Genomic DNA, 20,541 nt, shown 5'->3' on the forward strand with positions numbered 1-20,541 from the left:
GTGGCAAGTACAAGGTCATACCTTGCTGACGATGCGCTGGACTCATGGCCTCCTAGTGCCTTCGAGGATGGTTTGCTGCGCAAGTAATTTTGTCACCCTTGGAATATTAACACATGCTCAAAGCAATACTTCAATACACATTCTTTTAACTTTGTGTAGTGGAAAATGGAAAACCAACAAAACTGAATAAAATCATACTTTTACTTGGAATGCAATCATCATCATCATGATCAACCCATCGCCGGCTCACTACAGAACACGGGTCTCCTCTCAGAGTTAGAAGGGTTTTGGCCATAGTCTACCACGCTGGCCATGTGCGGATTGGTAAACTACACACGCCTTTGAGAACATTATGGAGAACTCTCAGGCATGCAGGTTTCCTTACGATGTTTTCCTTCACCGTTAAAGCAAGTGATATTTAATTAATTAAAACGCACATAACTCCGAAAAGTCAGAGGTGCGTGCCCGGGATCGAACCCCCGACCTCCGATTAGAAGGCGGACGTCCTAACCACTAGGCTATCACAGCTTTGCTTTGGAATGCAATGCGTCCATAAAATTTGTCATCAAGAAGAAAAGGAATATGAGGATTTGGGTCAGTGATTGGATAACCAGGAGAATTATTTTCAAGAAGAAATTCTTATAAAGAGTAATAATTTATTTTCAACTGACCAAACACAGTTCTGTGTTTAGGCGATTTTCTCTTAGATTAAAGTTAAATAAATCTGACATTTAAAAAATTAGGTGTCAACATAATATGGCTGTCGGCTAAGGTTGATAATGTCTTCCGAGGAATTGTTGTGGGTCATGAAGCTTTCTAGTTGCCTGGTACACATCACGTTCTTTATCAGGATATTTTGTTGGCAAATGTGGAGAATGAAGGTTCACTTTAGCAGCATATCTGGAAACCAAAGAAAAATAGAGTATGCATTGTAATATAATTATTAAGTCAATGAAAATATCATAAAACATAATATATTAATGTTAACACTAAATTGGTATAAGTCCCGCAAATTGCTAATGCGCGTGGCCGCCATTTTAGTGACGACAGCACTAGACTGAAGTTTCGAGCTGATGGTATATTTTTATTTCGGCTGACGTCAAAATGACGTCATTTCAATGTTAATGAGCAATGACATGTTTCCAGCACAATAGCAATTTGCGGGACTTATATAAACAGGTATGCTGGAAAAAGTGTGCCACAAAAAGGACAGTTATTTGAAGCGAAAATTGAAACTGATACTGTGTCAAATGGTCTTGCAACCGTATTCACAAACATTGCTTCCAAGAGTGATACTGATAAGAGAGATTGGTGTAGAAATGTAATATACTTACCGTATTCCAGCGATATCAATTTCATAATGGCCACTAAGAACATAGTCGTTAGTAACTTGCTGGGGTACACCATCCTTATCAAAATTTTGTACGAAGCCGAGGCAAATCTGTTAAAAAAACATCGCTTTTAATTCAGCTAAGCATAGTATTCATATTTAGTAAAGCGACCCACCCCGGCTTCACATGGGTGCAATTTACTAAAGAAGAAAATGAGAAGTGTATTATAATTTTCATACAAAATACTATCCAAATTTCAGACTATTGCAGTGGATTTTCTAAAAAAATTCTATCATAAAAAACCTTTTGTTGTTATGTCAGATTAGACCAAAATAATACGTGGCTGAACTTGGAACAGTGAGAGGAAAACTAACTATGTAATTAATTCTAACTAATCATTTTAGTTTTTAGTTTATGGTAAGATGGTTTTTTAAAAGCATGACTACGGAACCATACAGGTTCAGAAACTCCTTGCTGGATACCTCCGAATGTTGTCCAAGGGCCTACTTACTGACTAACACTGGAATTCATTATCAAGATAGGGGCTTCTTTAGAGGACCATTCAGACGACATGTATCATATTCAACCTTAACGCATTGCATAAAGGTTGAATATGACATATGTCATCTGAATGGTTCCCTAAAGAAGCCCCTAACTTAACTATGAATTCCAGTGTAAGAATTCCTCTAAGATGTTCTCTCGATTTTTCAGATACCAGTAATTTAATTTCTGTGTCCTAGCCTCTCTACCTGTTTTTTGAAGGTGAATCCATAGCTCGTGGTGGTGGTTTGGCCGCAGTAGTTCCCGTTCCTGTATATAGGCTCTCCGCCCCAGGACCACGGGTCTAGCTCGTGGTCGTGGTCGGTGAGCAATAGCTGGACGTACTGTCTCCGGATGCCTTCCTCGCGCTGATGGAGGAGCGCGTCGCGCCCGATGAACGGGATGTCTTTCTGTTATTTAAGAGAAGTTCACTAATGCACTCATACGAACTTATTTTGGTTCTCATTTGAATATTAGCTCTGCAGTCGTAGGAACAATTCTCGAGGTACTTTTTGTCTGTCAAAACTGCATCGCATAACGCACACGAGGGTATAAAAAATGTTTTTGGTGACGGTATATTTTTATTTCGGCTGACGTCACGCCAATGTTAATGAGACATGGTTCCAGCGCACTGTTTTTATCGTATCATTTCAAAAGAAAAAAAAACACTTACATCAAACTTGACTCGCCAAGTGCGCCCGCATTCGAGCGGCGTCGTCATGGTGTCGAGGTCCTGGCCCCAGAAAGCGAAAAATTTCTCAACCCGTAACGAACGTGTAGCGTAGTGCCCTACGTGGTTTATGCCGTATTTCTCTCCAACAGTCATCAAACGATTATATACGTGTAGCGCAAACTGAAATAATAGAAATATTTCGTTGATTGTTCGTAAAATAATAATTGAAAGAAGAAATAAATAAAAAAATGTTGATGTTACTTTATAAATCTTTAAATCTAAATATATAAAAGGCAAAGGTGACTGACTGACTGACTGACTGACTGACTGGCTGACTGACTGATCTATCAACGCACAGCCCAAACTACTGGACGGATCGGGCTGAAATTTGGCATGCAGATAGCTATCATGACGTAGGCATCCGCTAAGAAAGGATTTTTGAAAATTCAACTCCTAACTGGGTAAAATAGGGGTTTGAAATTTGTGTAGTCCACGCGGACGAAGTCGCGAGCATAAGCTAGTATTATATATATTTATACCTCCACAACTTATTAAGTTATGTAAGTTATCTCGAAATATAAGTTTATGCATCACGATTTTTTAATTAACTTAAAATTTTAAGGCTGAATACAGCAAAACTTCAGTATCAAATTGTGATTAGATGTGCGATCAAATTTTTGTGCGATCAAATTTAACTTAACAATTATTCTATTTAAGTTTGTTTAGTTTTAAAGGTGGATCCTCACTTGCGCACGCGCACAAACCGTGCACACAACGCGCATCGAACGCCGGTGGACGCGTCACGGTCTCTGTGCGCACAGGTATATTATGTTTGTACTCACTGCCAAAAACTCACAAACCTCTGCATGCCGTAACTTGTACAAAATGCACGCAAACTGCTCGTGAACACGTCCACATTATGTTCTTGTGATGCGCGTTGTGTGCACGGTTCGAACGATCGCGCAGGTGTGGATCCGCATTAACATAAGTTACCCATACCTCATTAGGGATATACAACACGTAGCCCAATTCGCCTGTGTGGGTGAGATTCATAGCACGAATTCCGTTAGCCAAGCCTACATCCAGCTCTTTAAACGTGAAGAAGGGGAAGTTGGACGGAGACAGATCAGTGTCAGTTAATTCTGCTAGAAGGCTTCTGGTGAACGGTCCAAGGATACAGATAGCGGTGTACATAGATGTGACGTCGGACATCGTCACAGATCCGTTCCGCGGAAGGTGTCGCTTTAGCCAGACTTTGCACCGAGCCTGTTGTATCGTGGGCGCTATCATCATGTAACTGGAAACAATTCAACTGCTTAAAACATATATATAATAAAATACATACTAATATTATAAATGCGAAAGTGTGCCTGTCTGTCTGTTAGTTTTACACGGCTCAACAGTTCAACCGATTTTGATGAAATTTGGTACAGAGTTAGCTTATATCCCGGGGAAGGACATAGGCTACTTTTTATCCCGGAAAATTTTAAATCCACGCGGACGAAGTCGCGGGCATCATCTAGTTCCAAATAAGGTAGAAAGTAAACAGATGTCTCTAACATGTAATACAAAGTAAAGCTTTTTTAATTCAGATTTTTTTATTTCAGCTTGGAACCAATACAACATCTACCTCTTTAGATCTTTTAAAATTACCGTAAGAATTGCGAATCTGGTACAATCACACTAAATATCAGGCTTATGCTATGCTTAGTTTAATTTTCGTTGCTTTGAAAGCTTTTTTGTAACAGTAAGTTACAGCGAGCATCGGCGAGAGTGTCCTGGTAATAAATCAAAACCGATTTATTCGTGAAATAGGTAGGTATAAGCAAATAAGGTGATGATACAATGACATGATGATTAAAGACAAATATACTATTTCTATTCTCACTGTATCACGTAGAGAACTTTTGAGAGAAACAAGTATTAGTTGAAGGAAACACTTACTGATTTTCTGATATTCTAGCAAGACTGCAGTCGTTTTCGTAACCACCCCGCTCATTTTGCATACCAGTGTGAATTATACTGTCAATAGGTACATCGACGTTATTGGAACATAAATACTGTAGCAGGTCGACCACCTCGTTTCCTTGCGACTGTTGGAATAAGTGTGTAATGGTCAAATAGTTATTTAAACGTAACGAGTTTCTATTTCTAATTAAAGCACGGCTCAACCAAGACCTTATCAGTGATTTTTATTAAGCATGATTGTCGTCAAGCACAAGCGTATCTTGCAATAGAAATGCATTTGGGTTGAACAACAACCTAATTAGCTAGCTTTTTGTATTCTCTTGCGTATTGCTCCCAGTTCGTTTTTGATACAAATATTATTATATTTATAACTAACTTATACTCGCGACTTCGTCCGCGTGGACTACACAAATTTCAGACCCCTATTTCACCCCCTTAGGGGTAGAATTTTCTAAAATCCTTTCTTAGCGGACGCCTAGGTCATAATAGCCATCTGCATACCAAATTTCAGCCCGATCCGTCCAGTAGTTTGAGCTGTGCGTTGATAGATCAGTCAGTCAGTCAGTCACCTTTTCCTTTTATATATTAGTAGATTATTATGTCAAATTTCATATTTTATACTGTCATATTATAACTTTCCTGAAGTTCATGTGAGACCTTTTTTCCCTTACCTACCCAATCACTTACATTGACATGTATCAATGTGACAAGATAATGGGGTCTAATCTGTGGGTCTAATGATAACATCTTTCGTATTTTCATGACTGAAAAATGCTTCGCGCTCACCGCTAGTGGTGGCTCTATCTACTGTACGATTATTTTTAACAAGGAAATCAAATTACCTGAATATCAATTTTGGTAAACGAAGAGTAGTCGGCAAGACCGACGGCTTCTCTGCACGCCCAATATTCCCTTTGCACAGTTTCAAACCAACTCGGTTTACCAAAGGTTTTTGTATGAGCTATTTTAAACGGCTGGGGTGCATCTGGCGTTGTACTTTTTTCTGCAAATATTTTGTCATGTTCAACAATCAGTTTCAATAATAAGATTTGGGACGTCAAATCGTTTGGCTTACCAACTTCAAAAACCGCTCAAGTGCGAGATATAAATTATTATATATTGTGGCACAAGTTAAGTTTTGGAACTTCGTTTAAAAGAAAACATCATTATTCCCAGCTTATGGAATAGAAAGCTCCTGGAAATCCCGTAAAGAATATGATTGTCTTACCCACTGCCTCAAACCAGGTCGGTCTTTCATAACCCATAACCTGCCCAAATACAGCTCCTTTATCTCGTAAAGTAGGGTAGATCGGCGATAAACGGAGATTACGACCGGTTTCAAACTCATAGAACGGGTAGGGAAGTCCATAGTGAACACCTGCCAGAAAATTATGTTATTAAAGTTATACAATCGATCATTATGTACATGATAAAAGAGCCTGGATTTGAATGACAGCTTGATCCAGCAATTTCCTTTAATACATTGTAAAATATTATTGAAAATTGAATATTTGAAAAGAGTAATCTGCGAGTTTTTTGCTGGTTATTCTCAGTAGGAAAGGCGTTTGGAACCAGTTGCAGTGGTAGATTCATTTGACGATTCCAAAGAACTTGTAAAAGTTTATTTGAATTTTGAATAAAAATCTTTCCATTAACATAGTTATGGCAGCACCCAAAAAATTGGGGCATAGAAAAAATGTGCTATTGGTCTAGACCCTAGTCAAAGATCTTTCATTAGAGAGAGCGAAATTGAGCTAAGAAAAATTTGAACGTACCATGCTTTTTGGGTGTATATTGACTACTTAAACTTTATCCAAGTGTTCCTTCATGGAAAATTGTTTCATGTCTTGTTAAAGACATATATTTTGCAAGTTTTTGAGTAAAATATTGTATAAATTTTTATCAGGAGAAGAAGCCCGAGAGCGTTTGTTTGGCACTTGTTGATCAGGCATTTGAATTGAATCAGGCATGATTTAAGCTTCATACAGACAAACACCAACTTGCACAAGGCACAGTTAAATTAAGTATGCGAATAGTTCCTACCGGGTACTTCCTTCATTCTGTCTCTCAGGAATCGCTTGTTGTTGTGCAATCCCAGAAAACGGTTGATATCCAGTTCATACATGTCGTACTTCGTGTAGCCGTCCACAATCTCGTCGACAGTGGCCTCCGCTACGCCGCCGGCCGCAGATATCCCGACTGTTTTCATGCCGCACGTGACATGATAGTTGAACATCTTTACCGCAACATAAATACATTTATAGTGGAAACTGGAAAACTGCATGGCTCTACGAATGCATTTAATTATGAACAGACACTCGATTAGAAAATCCACGCGGACAAAGTGCCTTTTCCAAATAATATAAAAAATATACATAAACTATCCAATTATAAAGAGCTTAAGTATAAGTATCACTAATTATATTTCTGCCTATGTCCTATTATATCGTTCCTACCCATTACAATATAAATAAAGGGAAAATTAGTCCATTGATCGACTTTACCTACTACAAACAAATTACATTTTCTAACAATAAAATAATATTTTCTTTATTCACTTTTAATATTAATCTTCGGGGAGTTTCTTCGTGTTTGAAGAAGAATGTTTCCTCAAAACGTTCGATTTAACGAATTTAGCCATGCTGTAGTACCAGCATAATGAACCGCTACATTCGTGAGATCCAACGTTCCGAAGAAACACAATTATTAAACTTTCTTCTTTTGCCTTCTTACGAAAATCTTCTTCTATTTCTGGAAATCATTACGTTTTTACTTTTTCACAAAAAAGAGGTAACAGAAGAACCATCTAATACAACGCGCGATAACATAATAACAATCTAAATATATAAAAGGAAAAGCTGGCTGACTAATCTATCTCGGATCAAATGAATGCGTAATCACTCGAAGGGGCTAAAATAGGGGTTTGAAATATGTGTAATCCACGCGGACGAAATCGCGGGAATAAGCTATTCTGATATAATAATATTATATTCTGTTACTTCATTTTTTTTGTGCTTCTTCTATCAGGCAACTCTACTTAAGCAAAGCTACAATCACAATTATTCTTGAAAGTTGTGATATGTACTCGTACTACAAAATATCTATTTAATAAACTACTAGCCCCGATACTGACGGACAACGCATAGCTTAACCGTAGGTCATAAGCATGAAATTTCACACAGGAATTCCTTAAAAAAAATCCACTTTCGAACAATCTTTCATTTTCAATTTGACCCTCTAACGATTGTCAAAAAATACTTTCTTAGTTCTTATATATATATATATATATATATATATATATATATATATATATATATTGTTTTAATTATTTTATTACAATTTGATATTCTATTTTTTTATATAAAATATTTTTATATAGGTTAGGATTCTATTTAGGCGGCTCCTACCTCTGACATAATGTCAGAGACTTTTTTTAGTATTTAGTTTTTATTAAAACTTGTGCGAAATTCGCGACTGTTTGTAAGTAACAGAACAGTTTAATTTGGACCCATGTTAATCGTGGTATTCAATAATACTGGACAACATTGGGTCCTTGTCACCTTGCTCTGTTCCTCTTTGTAGCTACTCCTGCTATTTTAGAGCAAAATAGCAGGAATAAGCTCCGACTTACGTCGCACTCTAAAATGGCGGGGATGGAGTCCCTACACAGTTCCACCCTGATTAGTTGGTGGAGGTCCTCTCGGATTCGGCTGTGCTGTGGACAATCGATGAGCAAATGCAATATTGACTCATCGACCGTTTCATCACAGACACAGCCAGGACTGTCTTTACACTTAAACCTGTATAGTACTCCGAAAACCCGCCATTTCCGCTTAGTCCGCTAGTTCTTATATTATAGTTACGCTATAAGGAACTCTAATGCTAAATTTCACACTTTAGGCTTCTTAGGCTGTGCGTTTTCGGTAAGTCAGTCAGGTGTTTTCCAGGCTGCACATTTGGGCAGAGCAAGTTAAACGAAAACTTGAAACATTTGAGAAAAGTCGGATGGTTCCTATGATGTTATCATCTTCGTCATCAACTCATCGCCGGCTCACTTACTATTATTGTTATTGAGCATGGGTCTCCTCTCAAAATGAGAAGGGTTTGGCCATAATATACCACTCTGGCGAAGTGCGGATTGATAGACTGCACACCTTTGAGAAAGATATGGAAAATTTCCAGGCATGCAGGTTTCGCAATTTTTTCTTTCGCCGTTAAAGCAAGTGATATTTAATTGGTTAAAATGCACATAACTACGATAAGTTAGAGGTGCGTGCCGGGATCTCGCCCCCCCGAATCGGAGGCCATCGTCTTAAATACTATGCTATCACCAAAGAATTGCAGATCGGATTCCATCAGACCCACGGCTATAACTAATAAAAATTTACCTCAGGCGCCTCACCAACAATCCATTTACAGTCAGGTGAGAATGCTTCAAGTCCATTGCATAGTTTGTGCAGAACTGCTTGGTTAAGGCTCGGGACTCGTTTAAGCAGTTCTTGTAGCAAAACATGAAAGTGATCCCAGTCTTCTGGTAAACAACGTTGTGCTGCATTAATTACTACAATGTAAAATAAAAGTATATTATAATTGGGTAAATAGTTATTTAACAATTGATTATAATGATAAAATTGTAATTATATAATTTGTCTGTTTGTCGGTGCACGCAAAAATACTATACTATTTACCGCTAGTATGTCGACACTTAAAGTATATGTTTACACTTAAAAACTGCGCCACTATGGTCAAAATCTGTCCACTAAAACCCTAGCTGAAGCTTAACTCAAAAATGAGCAATAAATGGGCAAAAGCTAGTTTAAAAAATCTGAAGGCATGTCTACAAGTACTTACTCTCTTCTTCATAGACGGGTTTGGCAATCGGCTCAAAGCCACCAGCTAAAATACAACCATCTCTTTCACGTAAGTAAATGTAACCATCTGGATCACGAACAACTGGAAAAAAGAGAAAATACATTTAGCCACTGTCTTGTGCATCATCATGATCTATCTATCGCCGGCTCACTACAGAGCACGGGTCTCCTCTCAGAGTGAGAAGAGTTTTGGACATAGTCAACCACGCTGGCCAAGTGAGGATTGGCAGACTTCACACACCTTTGAGAACACTTTGGAGAACTCACAGGCATGCAGGTTTCCTCACTCAAAAAGTACTTCACTCCGAAAAGTTAGAGGTACCCAAGATCGTACCTAATCACTAGGTTATCACAGCTAATATATAGCAGTCTTGTGCATATTTACACTTTGTTTCAGAGCTTAGCACCATTTAGCTAAAATTTCTGACCTCTACTAATACAAGCACGGGTGGACCAGCGATTGCCGGCCTGTTTGTGAAGCAACTTGATTTTTGCCATTTTGGCGCTGATAGCAGCACTAAACGTCACGTGAGCGTAATAAATGTTAGTGATAAGAAATCTGTCTACATTAATTGTTTCCAATACCATTGGAAACAATTAATGTGGACTTTGTGGATTAATTGTCAATTTTAATTCCCGGTACGCTCAGCGGAGCGCTAAGAATTGGCACATAAAATAATTGTCATTTTGTTAGGCACACTTTTTCCAGCATACTTGTATTACTTGTATTATTGTGTTGTCCATATTTTCAGAGGCTAAAATGCGCGGTACAGCGAAATTACATACACTTAGCCAGTAACAACGACAGCGGTAATTTCAATGGGATCATCACAATTTCGGTGATACAGACTCTCCTTTCATTATACATATTTTACCTGGAGTCATAGGATCTAAGTTATCTATCCTTTTAGTGTGCAGGTAATAATGTTCACAAGGTAATAATGGTACTTTAATTTGAGGTTTCGAAAGCTGGCCAATCTAGAAAACAAAGAAGAGTATGGATTCAATGGTCTGTTAAAATAGTTTAAAAATATTTTCTATGAATACAGCTTTTAAGACAATGAAACGTAAAACAATTTTTATTAAAGTTAAAGCTTTTTAATGTACTAAAAACTGTTCTAGTATGTGTCGAAACAAGCATAAGATAGTAGCCATACAAGTAGCTAAAAACTCATAAATCATTAAAAAGTGCCTATTTTACAAGATATTATAAATTGCGATTCACCTGTCTTGCCCAAAATCCAGCACAATTAACAAAATATTGACACTCGATCGTGCCACTAGTTGTGTCCACACTCGATACTTTTCCTTCTTTTGAATGTACTGCAGTTATGGCACAGTCTTCCATCACACCTACTCCTAAAATTGGGGCTTAATTACCTTAGTTATTAATTACCTACTTACTCAAATTTTATCACGAGGTTTAACAGCTCTAAATGCAATTTTAAAAAGGCAAACTGTGTCTCTCCTTTTCTTATTATATTAGTAAGAAGAGGATGCAAATACTCTAAAATTTAGGTGAGCTCAGAATCAGCACCAATATTATAGTAACCTTGACATGTAGGGGGTGATTTTAATTATTTATTTTCTACTTACCATTTTCCACAGCTTCTCTCATTAATGATATACAAAATAGATGTGGATCTCCTACTCCATCTCCAGGTATCCACAATCCACCAAGGATATCGTCAACATTGAGCATTGGCCAAATTTCTTGGCATTTTTTTGGGCTTGCGAGTTCACAGTCAATACCCCAGGAACTGTCTGATATAAAATGGATATTAATAATGATTCAAAATGATTATGTCAACAACTGTGTAGTGTAATGAACAAGTATGTAGAACATCTTTGAAAATTAAAAATAATATATTTATCACTTATTATCATTAATTCATTACTCACTAGTTGTAGTAAACATCATAATTTTATAATACTGAAAGCAGTTTGAGAAAAAATTAATAAAAATAGAAATTGACATTAAGAGATGTAGGTATATCAATGAAAACTGATTCTTAAAGTATTTCCACATATGTATATCTAATAATTAATTGAACATTTCATCCAGCACTCAATAAACTATGTATCAATTTAAGTTATAATCTAACATCACATTATTAACAGTATATACACAATAACATGTATACAATAACTTTAAAACCTTTATTTTTCCACCATAAGCAATAAGGCAACATTATGTGGACTCATTTAATGTTCGATAGTTTTCAGCTATCCATGTGTGTGTGTGTGTCAAATCTTAATATACAGGGTTACAGGAAAATAGGACACGATCCCGTTAAGGGGTTATAGTACAGGACATTAGCTATCAAACGACCCCTAAAGTGCTTATGCGAAAGTGTATCGTTTTCGAGTTATTCATTTTTTTATTTTTTTCTTGGTAAAGGGGTGTTTGCCACTTTAAAAATTAATAAAAAAAAGGAACAATTTATTTCATCAGATTTTTTTTAATTTCTAGCTAGTACATATCCTTGTTAATAACAAACAGTTATAAAACAAAAAAAATCTTCAAGCATTTTAAAATTACAGCCCAAAAACTGTACAAGTTTTCGAATTTTAAATTTAATTCTTTGAATAACTTGCAATATTTCTGTAAAAATTACTATGGCACTTATCCTGCGGATTATTTTAGAAACATCTACGTTTTGTTAGCTATCCATTGGTACAAAATAATTACAAAAAAAATCATAAAATCAAGAAAAAATTACACAACAAAGAGACCAGGTAGAAAATTCTAACAAATGCTATTGCCAAAGAATTAAATCAGAATCAATGTAAAAACGAGTTTAATGCAAAATCGTTACATATTATTTTTTAATGAGGTCAAAAGGTAATATAAAATCAGTCAAGTGCGAGTCTGGCTCGCAAACGAAGGGTTCCGAACCATCGTACAAGAAATAACACATTTTTTTTTTAAATTCTTATGACGGCCATTTTGTAATTTTTGGTATTTGTTGTTATAGCGGCAATAAAAATACACATTCTGTAAAAATTTCAAGTCTCTACCTATTAGGGTTCATGAGATACAGTCCACTGACAGACAAACGGACGGCCGGACAGACGGGCGGACGTACGAACGAACATGAAATTTTCACAAAATGAGTATTTTTATGGCCGCTATAACAACAAATACTAAAAATTACAAAATGGCCGCCATAAAAATTAAAAAAAATTAAAAAGTGTTATTTCTTGTATGATGGTACGGAACCCTTCGTGTGCGAGCCCGACTCGCACTTGACTGATTTTATATTACCTTTTGACCTCATTGAAAAATAATCTTCAACGATTTTGCATTAAACTCATTTTTACATTCATTTTTATTTAATTCTTTGGCAATAGCATTTGCTAGAATTTTCTACCTGGTCTCTTTGTTGTGTAATTTTTTCTTGATTTTATGATTTTGTTTGTAATTTTTTTGTACCAATGGATAGCTAACGAAACGTAGATGTTTTTAAAATAATCCGCAGGATAAGTGCCATAGTAATTTTTACAGAAAATTTGCAAGTTATTCAAAGAATTAAATTTAAAAATCGAATACTTGCACAGTTTTTGGGCTGTAATTTTAAAATGCTTGAAGATTTTTCTTGTTTTATAACTGTTTGTTATTAACAAGGATATGTACTAGGAAGAAATAATAAAAAAATCTGATGAAATACATTGTTCCTTTTTTTTTATTAATTTTCAAAGTGACAAACACCCCTTTATCAAGAAAAAAATAAAAAAATGAATAACTCGAAAACGATACACTTTCGCATAAGCACTTTAGGGGTCGTTTGATAGCTAATGTCCTGTACTATAACCCCCTAACGAGATCGTGTCCTCTTTTCCTGTAACCCTGTATAAAAGGAAAAGGTGACTGACTGACTGACTGATCTAACAACACACAGCTCAAACTACTGGATAAATCGGGTTGAAATTTGGCATGCAGATAGCTATTATGATGTAGGCATCTGCTAAGAAAGGATTTTTGAAAATTAAACCCCTAAGAGGGTGAAATAGGGGTTTGAAATTTGTGTAGTCCACATGGTTGAAGTCGCGAGCAGAAGCTAGTTAGAATATATACATTGTAAACTGTAGCAAGCAATAAATATAATATAGTATATATATATATATATATATATAATTTGCACCCAAAATAAAAGTTTACATACACTGATTGACTTTTCATTCGTCTATACACAGTCATTCTATCTCTAGTTCTTGCCAAAAGAAGTGAACCACATTGTTTCCATCCAGTGGGCTTTCCTCGAGACTCCAAATCTTTTAGAAGTCTAATTGATGACTGTGCAATACGCACTTGGGCAAGAGATGGTTTAAAAGCACCGACTAAACCTGAAGAATACCAGCGACTACCTGCTCCAACCCTAATAGAAAGCAAGATAGGTATTTATATTAATAAACTCGAACAAAAGAATTAAACAATTGTGCATAACATACACAGACTTCCGCTTAAAATGAAGAGTACTTATTATTACCCTGCCACCTGCCATACACTCAGGAGAAACAAGAATGCATCCATTGATTGCACCTTCAAAATCAATAAAGGGCAATCATGAAGTCACACAGACACATGTTAAACTGTATAGTGGTACTGGCTAACATAAGTTACATAATGTGGAAGAGAGGTTTTGTAGACTTCTACTTACTTTTCTTTTTCTATGACTACAGTTTGATCTCCCCAACCACGTCTGGCCAGGTGGTAAGCGACAGCAGCTCCTATCACTCCGCCGCCACATATTACTACCTTGGCTTTCAGAGGCAATGATGATAAACAACCACTGAGTTTCTCTTCCAGATCAAGGGTATCGACGCTTGATAGAGACCGACTACCTACTGCTATGCACTTAATTGCACTGTATCCTTGGACGCCATGTCTAACTCTTCTTGCAAACATAGTGGGCTATTGCGCACATACGCAATTGCACTGCAAAGCTATAATATTATATCAATAAATTGTATGTAATATCTAAAAATATTTAGAATTGGATTAGTGCAACATTTGTTTTGACATCCACTTGACAAGTGACACCACAGATCACTATCACGTTCACGGAAGTTGGAACACAACTTTTAAACTAGTTTTACGGCTCGTGATTCTAAAACCTTTTGAGCCTACGGGCCTAACAAAGAAAATCTATGGACTATTGGATGAATAAATCTCTATGTATGGACTACAAACACCCATGCCTCGTGCCTTCCAGACTTCAAAGAGCTCAGAATAAGGACTGTTTAGAAGTAGCCCTATTGTGACACTTACTGTTAGAGCGAGATAGCTAAATGCATTTAAGCTCTTGTTAGAACGTGACAAAATGATTATGTTTTCTCCTTATCACCGTGGCCACTTTTTTTGTTCGTCAAAATGTATTTGAACGTGAGTATTTGACAAACAACGTGAAGTGTAGAAGGAATGACATTTCACAAGTATGAAAATCTGCTTGAGCGAGAGGGACTGAGGGGGCCACGCTAGTTGCAAATCTGGACATATTATCTGTGACAAAGAGACTACAATACAACAACACAGACTCAGACCAATGAGTGGAACACAGATATGTAACGACAGTAAAGAGTCGTGTTCATTTGCTTATTGCTGTGCACATTTGCACGACTCTGCTTGTGCAGTTGTTTCAAGTTTCTTTGTACAGTGCGACAAGGCTATGTTGGCGCGTGGCGTCAAGTGTTCCTTTTGCTCTTGTTTGAATATTCTATTTTAATTCTAAGCCTTTGTTCTCCAACAGCGCCCCTCTGTCAATGCCATTCAAGTGCCAAGAGAGCCTTGTCGCCAGTCGCACTGTACAAGCACTGTACAATACATGTACAGTACGACCAACGACAAGGCTCTCTTGGCACTTAAATGACATTGTCAGGGGGGCTAGTTGTAGAGCAAATGCCCAGTACCTTAGATGAATGATTACCTCTCTATGCCCAGTACGCTTGGTGAGGCGCTTCGAAGTTCGAATCGGCACAAAAAGTAACTGTCATTATGTAACTATGACACACTTCTTCCAGCATGCTTGCATTATTAATGCATATTAATGTCCATTTCAGTGATAGATTTCACTGATCTGATTGGGTGCTTGGGTGGTGCTTGGTATTGGTGGGGTGGTTCGACTCATGGGCTCGGTGAGGCACTTCGAATCGGTACAAAAAATAACTGTCATTTTGAATGGCACACCTCTTCGAGCGTACTTAGGTACTATTACTATTTCCATTTTAGTGTTAAACTAGGATTGGTAGCTAGGGAACCGATTTGTTATAGTTAAAAAAGGGTTAAAGAAAATCTAATTGCATTTTGATAGAATTTTAATGTTATTCATTATTAAAAAGTTATTTTTTATTAATATTGTATTCCTTTTGATCATACTTAGTTAATTTATCATGTCTATCGTAAAAATAGTTCAACACGACGAAGTGATCTACACAATTTTAGACAAACCTCCCCCAGAACCACCAAGGACCCCAAGGTTTAAGATATTGTTTATTATACTTATTTATAAAATTAACTTAATAGAAAGGATAAAATCGAGGGTAGGTACAGGTTAAAACTTACTATCCCTAAGCACGAGGGGGGAAGGAGGAGAGGGCGAAGAGGGAGACGGGGGTGTCCCCGACACCACTCCCATGACAAAGTAATGCACTGTTTTTTTTCTATGAATTTTCCGTTCCGTTAGGGTTCCGTTTTTTGCCATTCGGCTACGGAACCCTAAAAATGGCCTAAGCTGACAACTTTGACGCCCCGCCATTTCTTTATTTTTTAAGATACAAAAAATATATTCGTACTCTACTCAATGAGCTCTAGACAATGATGCCCCACATGCTAGGGTAAAAAAAATCCGTCTCCTTGTTCTTGTATGGAAAAATAATTTAATCGAATTTCTAATTCAGTAGGTACTTATTCTGTTGCCAATATTCTTCATTAAATACCAAGATTTCAGGTTTGTAACTCATTTCGTCTACGAACTAGAGACACGACGACGAGACTGACAGCAGAGTGACATTAATGGGGCGCCGTTTTTATCCTTTGGGTACGGGACCCTAACAATGGGCATAGCTGTAGCCAGAAGACATCAAACTGAGGCCACATGATCTGTTTCCGGTGCGTTGCAGCCCATGAAAACAGATCATGTGGCTAGGTTTATAAATTACTAGCTGATGCCCGCGACTTCGTCCGCGTGGATTTACGTTGTTTAAAATCCCGCGGGAACTCTTTGATTTTCCAGGATAAAAAGTAGCCTATGTGTTAATCCAGGGTATAATCTATTTCCATTATAAATTTCAGCCAAATCCGGCAGAGTAGTTTTGCGTGATCGAGTAACAAACATCCAAACATCCACACTTTCACATTTAAAATATTAATCAGTACCCTTATTATAAATGCGAAAGTGTGTTTGTTTGTTGGTTTGTCCTTCAATCACGTCGCAACGGTGCAACGGATTGACGAGCTTTTTTGCATGGGTTTAGATAAAGACCTGGAGAGTGACATAGGCTACTTTTTATCCCGGAAAATCAAAGAGATCCCACGGGATTTTTAAAAAACTAATTCCACGCGGACGACGTCGCGGGCATCAGCTAGTAAATTATTATAATTATAATTATTTCGGCTAACGTCACGACGATGTTAATGAGCCATGGTTCCAGCGCAATAGCAATTTGCGGGACTTATACCTAGTTACTTACCTATTCATTTGTAGGTACGAGTCGGAATTGGAAAAACAACTTAAAGAAATGAAGATACCACAGTTGCGGCAGACTTTCGGGTATGCAGAGACACCAGTGAAACCACCAGACCAGTTTTTAAAGAAAGGCGAAGGTATTGGCCAACCAATTAAAAAGTCTGAGCACAAATGCGTTGTATCCGGTAATCTGCCTCCAGTACCGAAACGGCTTCCTCCTGAAAAACAATCCGAAAAGCCTAAAGTTAACTTCAGAGTCGTTAATATCAAAAAAGCAATAAAGACCAAGGCAAAACCTGTAAATCCAAGGTTAGCACACAAATACCATACTTAATTGTTTATTTCTTTACTAGCAGTTGGCCGCGACTTCGTCCGCGTAAAATTTCTAGTTTCTCATAAAATTAGAAATTTTCCCGCTGCAAAAGGCCTCTGTCTCACCTTAAGGGACGAAACCCAGAATACATAAATGCCGATTTACATATTATCTGTAACTTCAAAAGCATAGGACTTTCATATATCCTTTTAACCCCCATTTCACCGCCTTAGGAGTAGATCTTCGCAAAATCTTTTCTTAGCTGATACTTAGGTACTTACTCTTAAAAATAACCTACCTACCTACCTTTTAAGTTAGCAATATTAAACTTTCCTATACAAACTTTCATCACCTATTTTACCACCCTTAAGGGGGGATTTTGCAACTTGTACAGGTTTTATCATTTAAAACTAATAATCTGATATTCATATATCTGAATTCGAGATATACTTAGGACTTTCATATAAACCTCCGACCCCCACTTAGGGTGAAATTTTGAAAAATCCTTTCTTAGCTGATACCTACTCTTTACAAAGAACTCACACTACAAATTTCATGTCTGTAGGACCAGAGGTTTAGGCTGTACGTTGATATAAATAAGTCAGTTATTCAGGACTTTGAATTTTATACATATAATATATACAGAATAAGTAGGTAGTACTTATTTTTTGATAATATTTTTTAGGTTAGTAGATACCCGAGATGGTCATATAAAAAGAATTAAAGGTTCAGGGGAAGTTCCAGAATTTTGTTTAAGAAAGGACTTTGGACAAATGCCTGCATATCTAATGAAAAGAAACAGACGGATACAAAAGGAGCTGGATAAAATGAGGCACACGGAAGAGAACAAAGAGAGCCTGTGCAAGCTCATTAGCGAACAAGAAAGACAGGCACTTCTTAAAGTAAGTTTGAATTTTTTATAATGATTTTGGATACACAAAATATCTGTATCAATTATTAAGCTGATGAATTTATCTTAATTCTAATTTAGAAGCTGTGATAGCCTAGTGGTTACGACGTCCGCCTTCTAATCTGAGGTCGGGGGTTCGATCCCGGGCACGCACCTCTAACTTTTCGGAGTTATGTGCGTTTTAATTACTTAAATCACTTGCTTTAACGGTGAAGGAAAACATCGTGAGGAAACCTGCATGCCTGAGAGTTCTCCATAATGTTCTCAAAGGTGTGTGAAGTCTACCAATCCGCACATGGCCAGCGTGGTAGACTATGGCCAAAACCCTCTGAGAGGAGACTAATTTTGCTGAATTTATTTTTGGTATGTGGGTTCTCACACTTATACAGCCCTAAATAAATATATAAAGTAAATGCATACTTAGAAAATACAAGTTTAGTTTCAATAGAATTGAAACGCAGCGACATATAATATGCTGAAGCTTGTGAAACTACATGCGTCCCGATGGTCCCTTAACCTCTTAGCATCTTGGTCTTAGTTGGTAATTTGTGTCCGCACGAAGTCGACATTATTATCAACCAAAAACACAACCTACTTAATTAGGGACCGCACGGCTGAATGTTGATCAAACAAATCTAATATTGCAAATCAGATAAATTTTATGAGCACGTTTTTGCAGTTCTATAAAGACGTAACTTAAGAGAACCTAGCCCACATCATTTTTCGGACGGAAGTACCGTTCCGCTGAACAGGGCCACCAAACCAAACATCTATTTTGAGACCGCCATCCTTAAACAAAGTGTTACTAAAAACATTAACTGCGTGTGTAAGCGTTACAGGGCACCTTAAACACGCTGAATTTTTTTGTTTAACAATTATGGCTTTATCGTAGACAGAGTAATAAAGGTAGATTGAAGTACTGTGTAACCCCGTATGAGATTGCGATAGCACGACGTAAAGATGAATAACACGACAATTATTACCATTGTTTAGTAGTCAATATTTGTATTAACCGATCAACTATATTTGTATTAAACGTTTTCGATGTGAAAACAAGTAAATAACGCATGAGAAATACAATACGCCACGAATTCTCAAATTTTTTTTTCGCAACTAAAGTTGCATGCCTTGTATGTAAGTTGTATGTATTCTTGAAAAAAACCAGTTACACGATAAGGGACAAAAAATAGGTTAGCTGCATCTCTGTTTATCACATTAGTAACTTTATCTGTGCTCTCTTTTAAGTGTGAATGAGAAAGCAAACGTTCCTGTATCTACCTTTATTACTCTATCTACGGGCTTTATGTACTTTATAAATTCATGGATGCATTATGCAAATACAAATTTATGATTTAATGATTTGTTTTAGGATTTAAAATACAATTGGCAGCTGTTGCAAAAAGCCTTCCTACAGCTTCCAATATTAACAGACACTATCCCGAAGATACATCGAAAGACGAAGATGGAACAAGAGTTAAAACAACTGGAAAAAGACATAGCCTTAGTAGAATCTAATCCTTATATTTATATCTACGAATCTTAATTGTGTTTTCTTTTCTTTCTTTAATATTATAAAGAATTCGATATAAATTAAATGGAGCTTTCTGGTGAAAATATAACATAAGTTGCGAGCTATGAAGTTTGAATTTGTGCCTTTTTTAATATGATTTCAAATCAATTGTGTATTTTGATATTGAATAAATTATTTACTTTAAAAAGTAACTATCTTTTTAATTTTTATTCTACCTAACTACATAAAATAAGCATGCCAACCTAATAAGTAATATTAGATTAAATCGCTGATGATAGCGAGTTAAAATACCTAAACAGAGAATCAATACTGAGGCATATTATTATTGTATTTGTTTCTATCTATCTTGTATTGTTAGTGTTGTGGTACACTTTGTACAGTAGCTAGCAAGAAATATTGTACATCGACTTTTAGAACGCGATTTCGGCTTTGTTGAGTGTTGTCTCTGTTACTCATACCTATGCGACGTTTTGTCGGTCTCAACGATAGAGACAACGCTCTACAAAACCGCTATCTCTTTCTAAAGGCCGATGTACAATATTTCCTGCCGGCTACTGCACTAGGTATGTTTTACCTTCACTGTGCTAAAAGAACGTTAACAAAGAAAGAGCGGAAAGGTAGACTCTAAGTAATTGTGTATTTCTGCCTTCACACTTGGCTAAATGCTATTTCTCCAGTTTGGGCTTTAAATCTAGCGTAATATAAAAGATGACTAGCAA

The 20,541-nt window shown here is 36.8% G+C and overlaps 2 protein-coding genes across 3 annotated transcripts; one reads left to right on the plus strand and one right to left on the minus strand.

The window, feature by feature from the left end:
* Positions 1–636: 636 nt before the first annotated feature.
* On the minus strand, positions 637–14,420 carry LOC117995890 (pyruvate dehydrogenase phosphatase regulatory subunit, mitochondrial). 2 transcript variants are annotated; one of them, XM_034983904.2, is made up of 16 exons: positions 14,045–14,420; positions 13,550–13,762; positions 10,980–11,143; positions 10,609–10,742; positions 10,259–10,361; positions 9,364–9,465; positions 8,901–9,073; positions 6,556–6,748; positions 5,741–5,890; positions 5,355–5,515; positions 4,489–4,637; positions 3,544–3,841; positions 2,545–2,724; positions 2,081–2,281; positions 1,335–1,441; positions 637–900 (listed from the first exon to the last, which is right to left on the minus strand). In XM_034983904.2, exons 1-16 carry the CDS (start codon positions 14,290–14,292, stop codon positions 768–770), a joined length of 2,709 nt encoding a protein of 902 aa, XP_034839795.1. In that variant the 5' UTR covers positions 14,293–14,420; the 3' UTR covers positions 637–767. The 2 variants fall into 2 exon arrangements, with proteins under 2 accessions (XP_034839795.1, XP_034839796.1); XM_034983905.2 differs by lacking the exon at positions 14,045–14,420 and having other exon boundaries at positions 10,980–11,147; positions 13,550–13,680.
* Positions 14,421–15,618: 1,198 nt separating this feature from the next.
* LOC117995894 (enkurin) lies at positions 15,619–19,999 on the plus strand. Its single transcript, XM_034983911.2, has 4 exons — positions 15,619–15,859; positions 17,087–17,377; positions 18,067–18,283; positions 19,661–19,999. Exons 1-4 carry the CDS (start codon positions 15,774–15,776, stop codon positions 19,832–19,834), a joined length of 768 nt encoding a protein of 255 aa, XP_034839802.1. The 5' UTR covers positions 15,619–15,773; the 3' UTR covers positions 19,835–19,999.
* Positions 20,000–20,541: the final 542 nt, after the last annotated feature.

This window comes from Maniola hyperantus, chromosome Z, assembly GCF_902806685.2.
Source record: "Maniola hyperantus chromosome Z, iAphHyp1.2, whole genome shotgun sequence".
Taxonomy (NCBI): domain Eukaryota; kingdom Metazoa; phylum Arthropoda; class Insecta; order Lepidoptera; family Nymphalidae; genus Maniola; species Maniola hyperantus.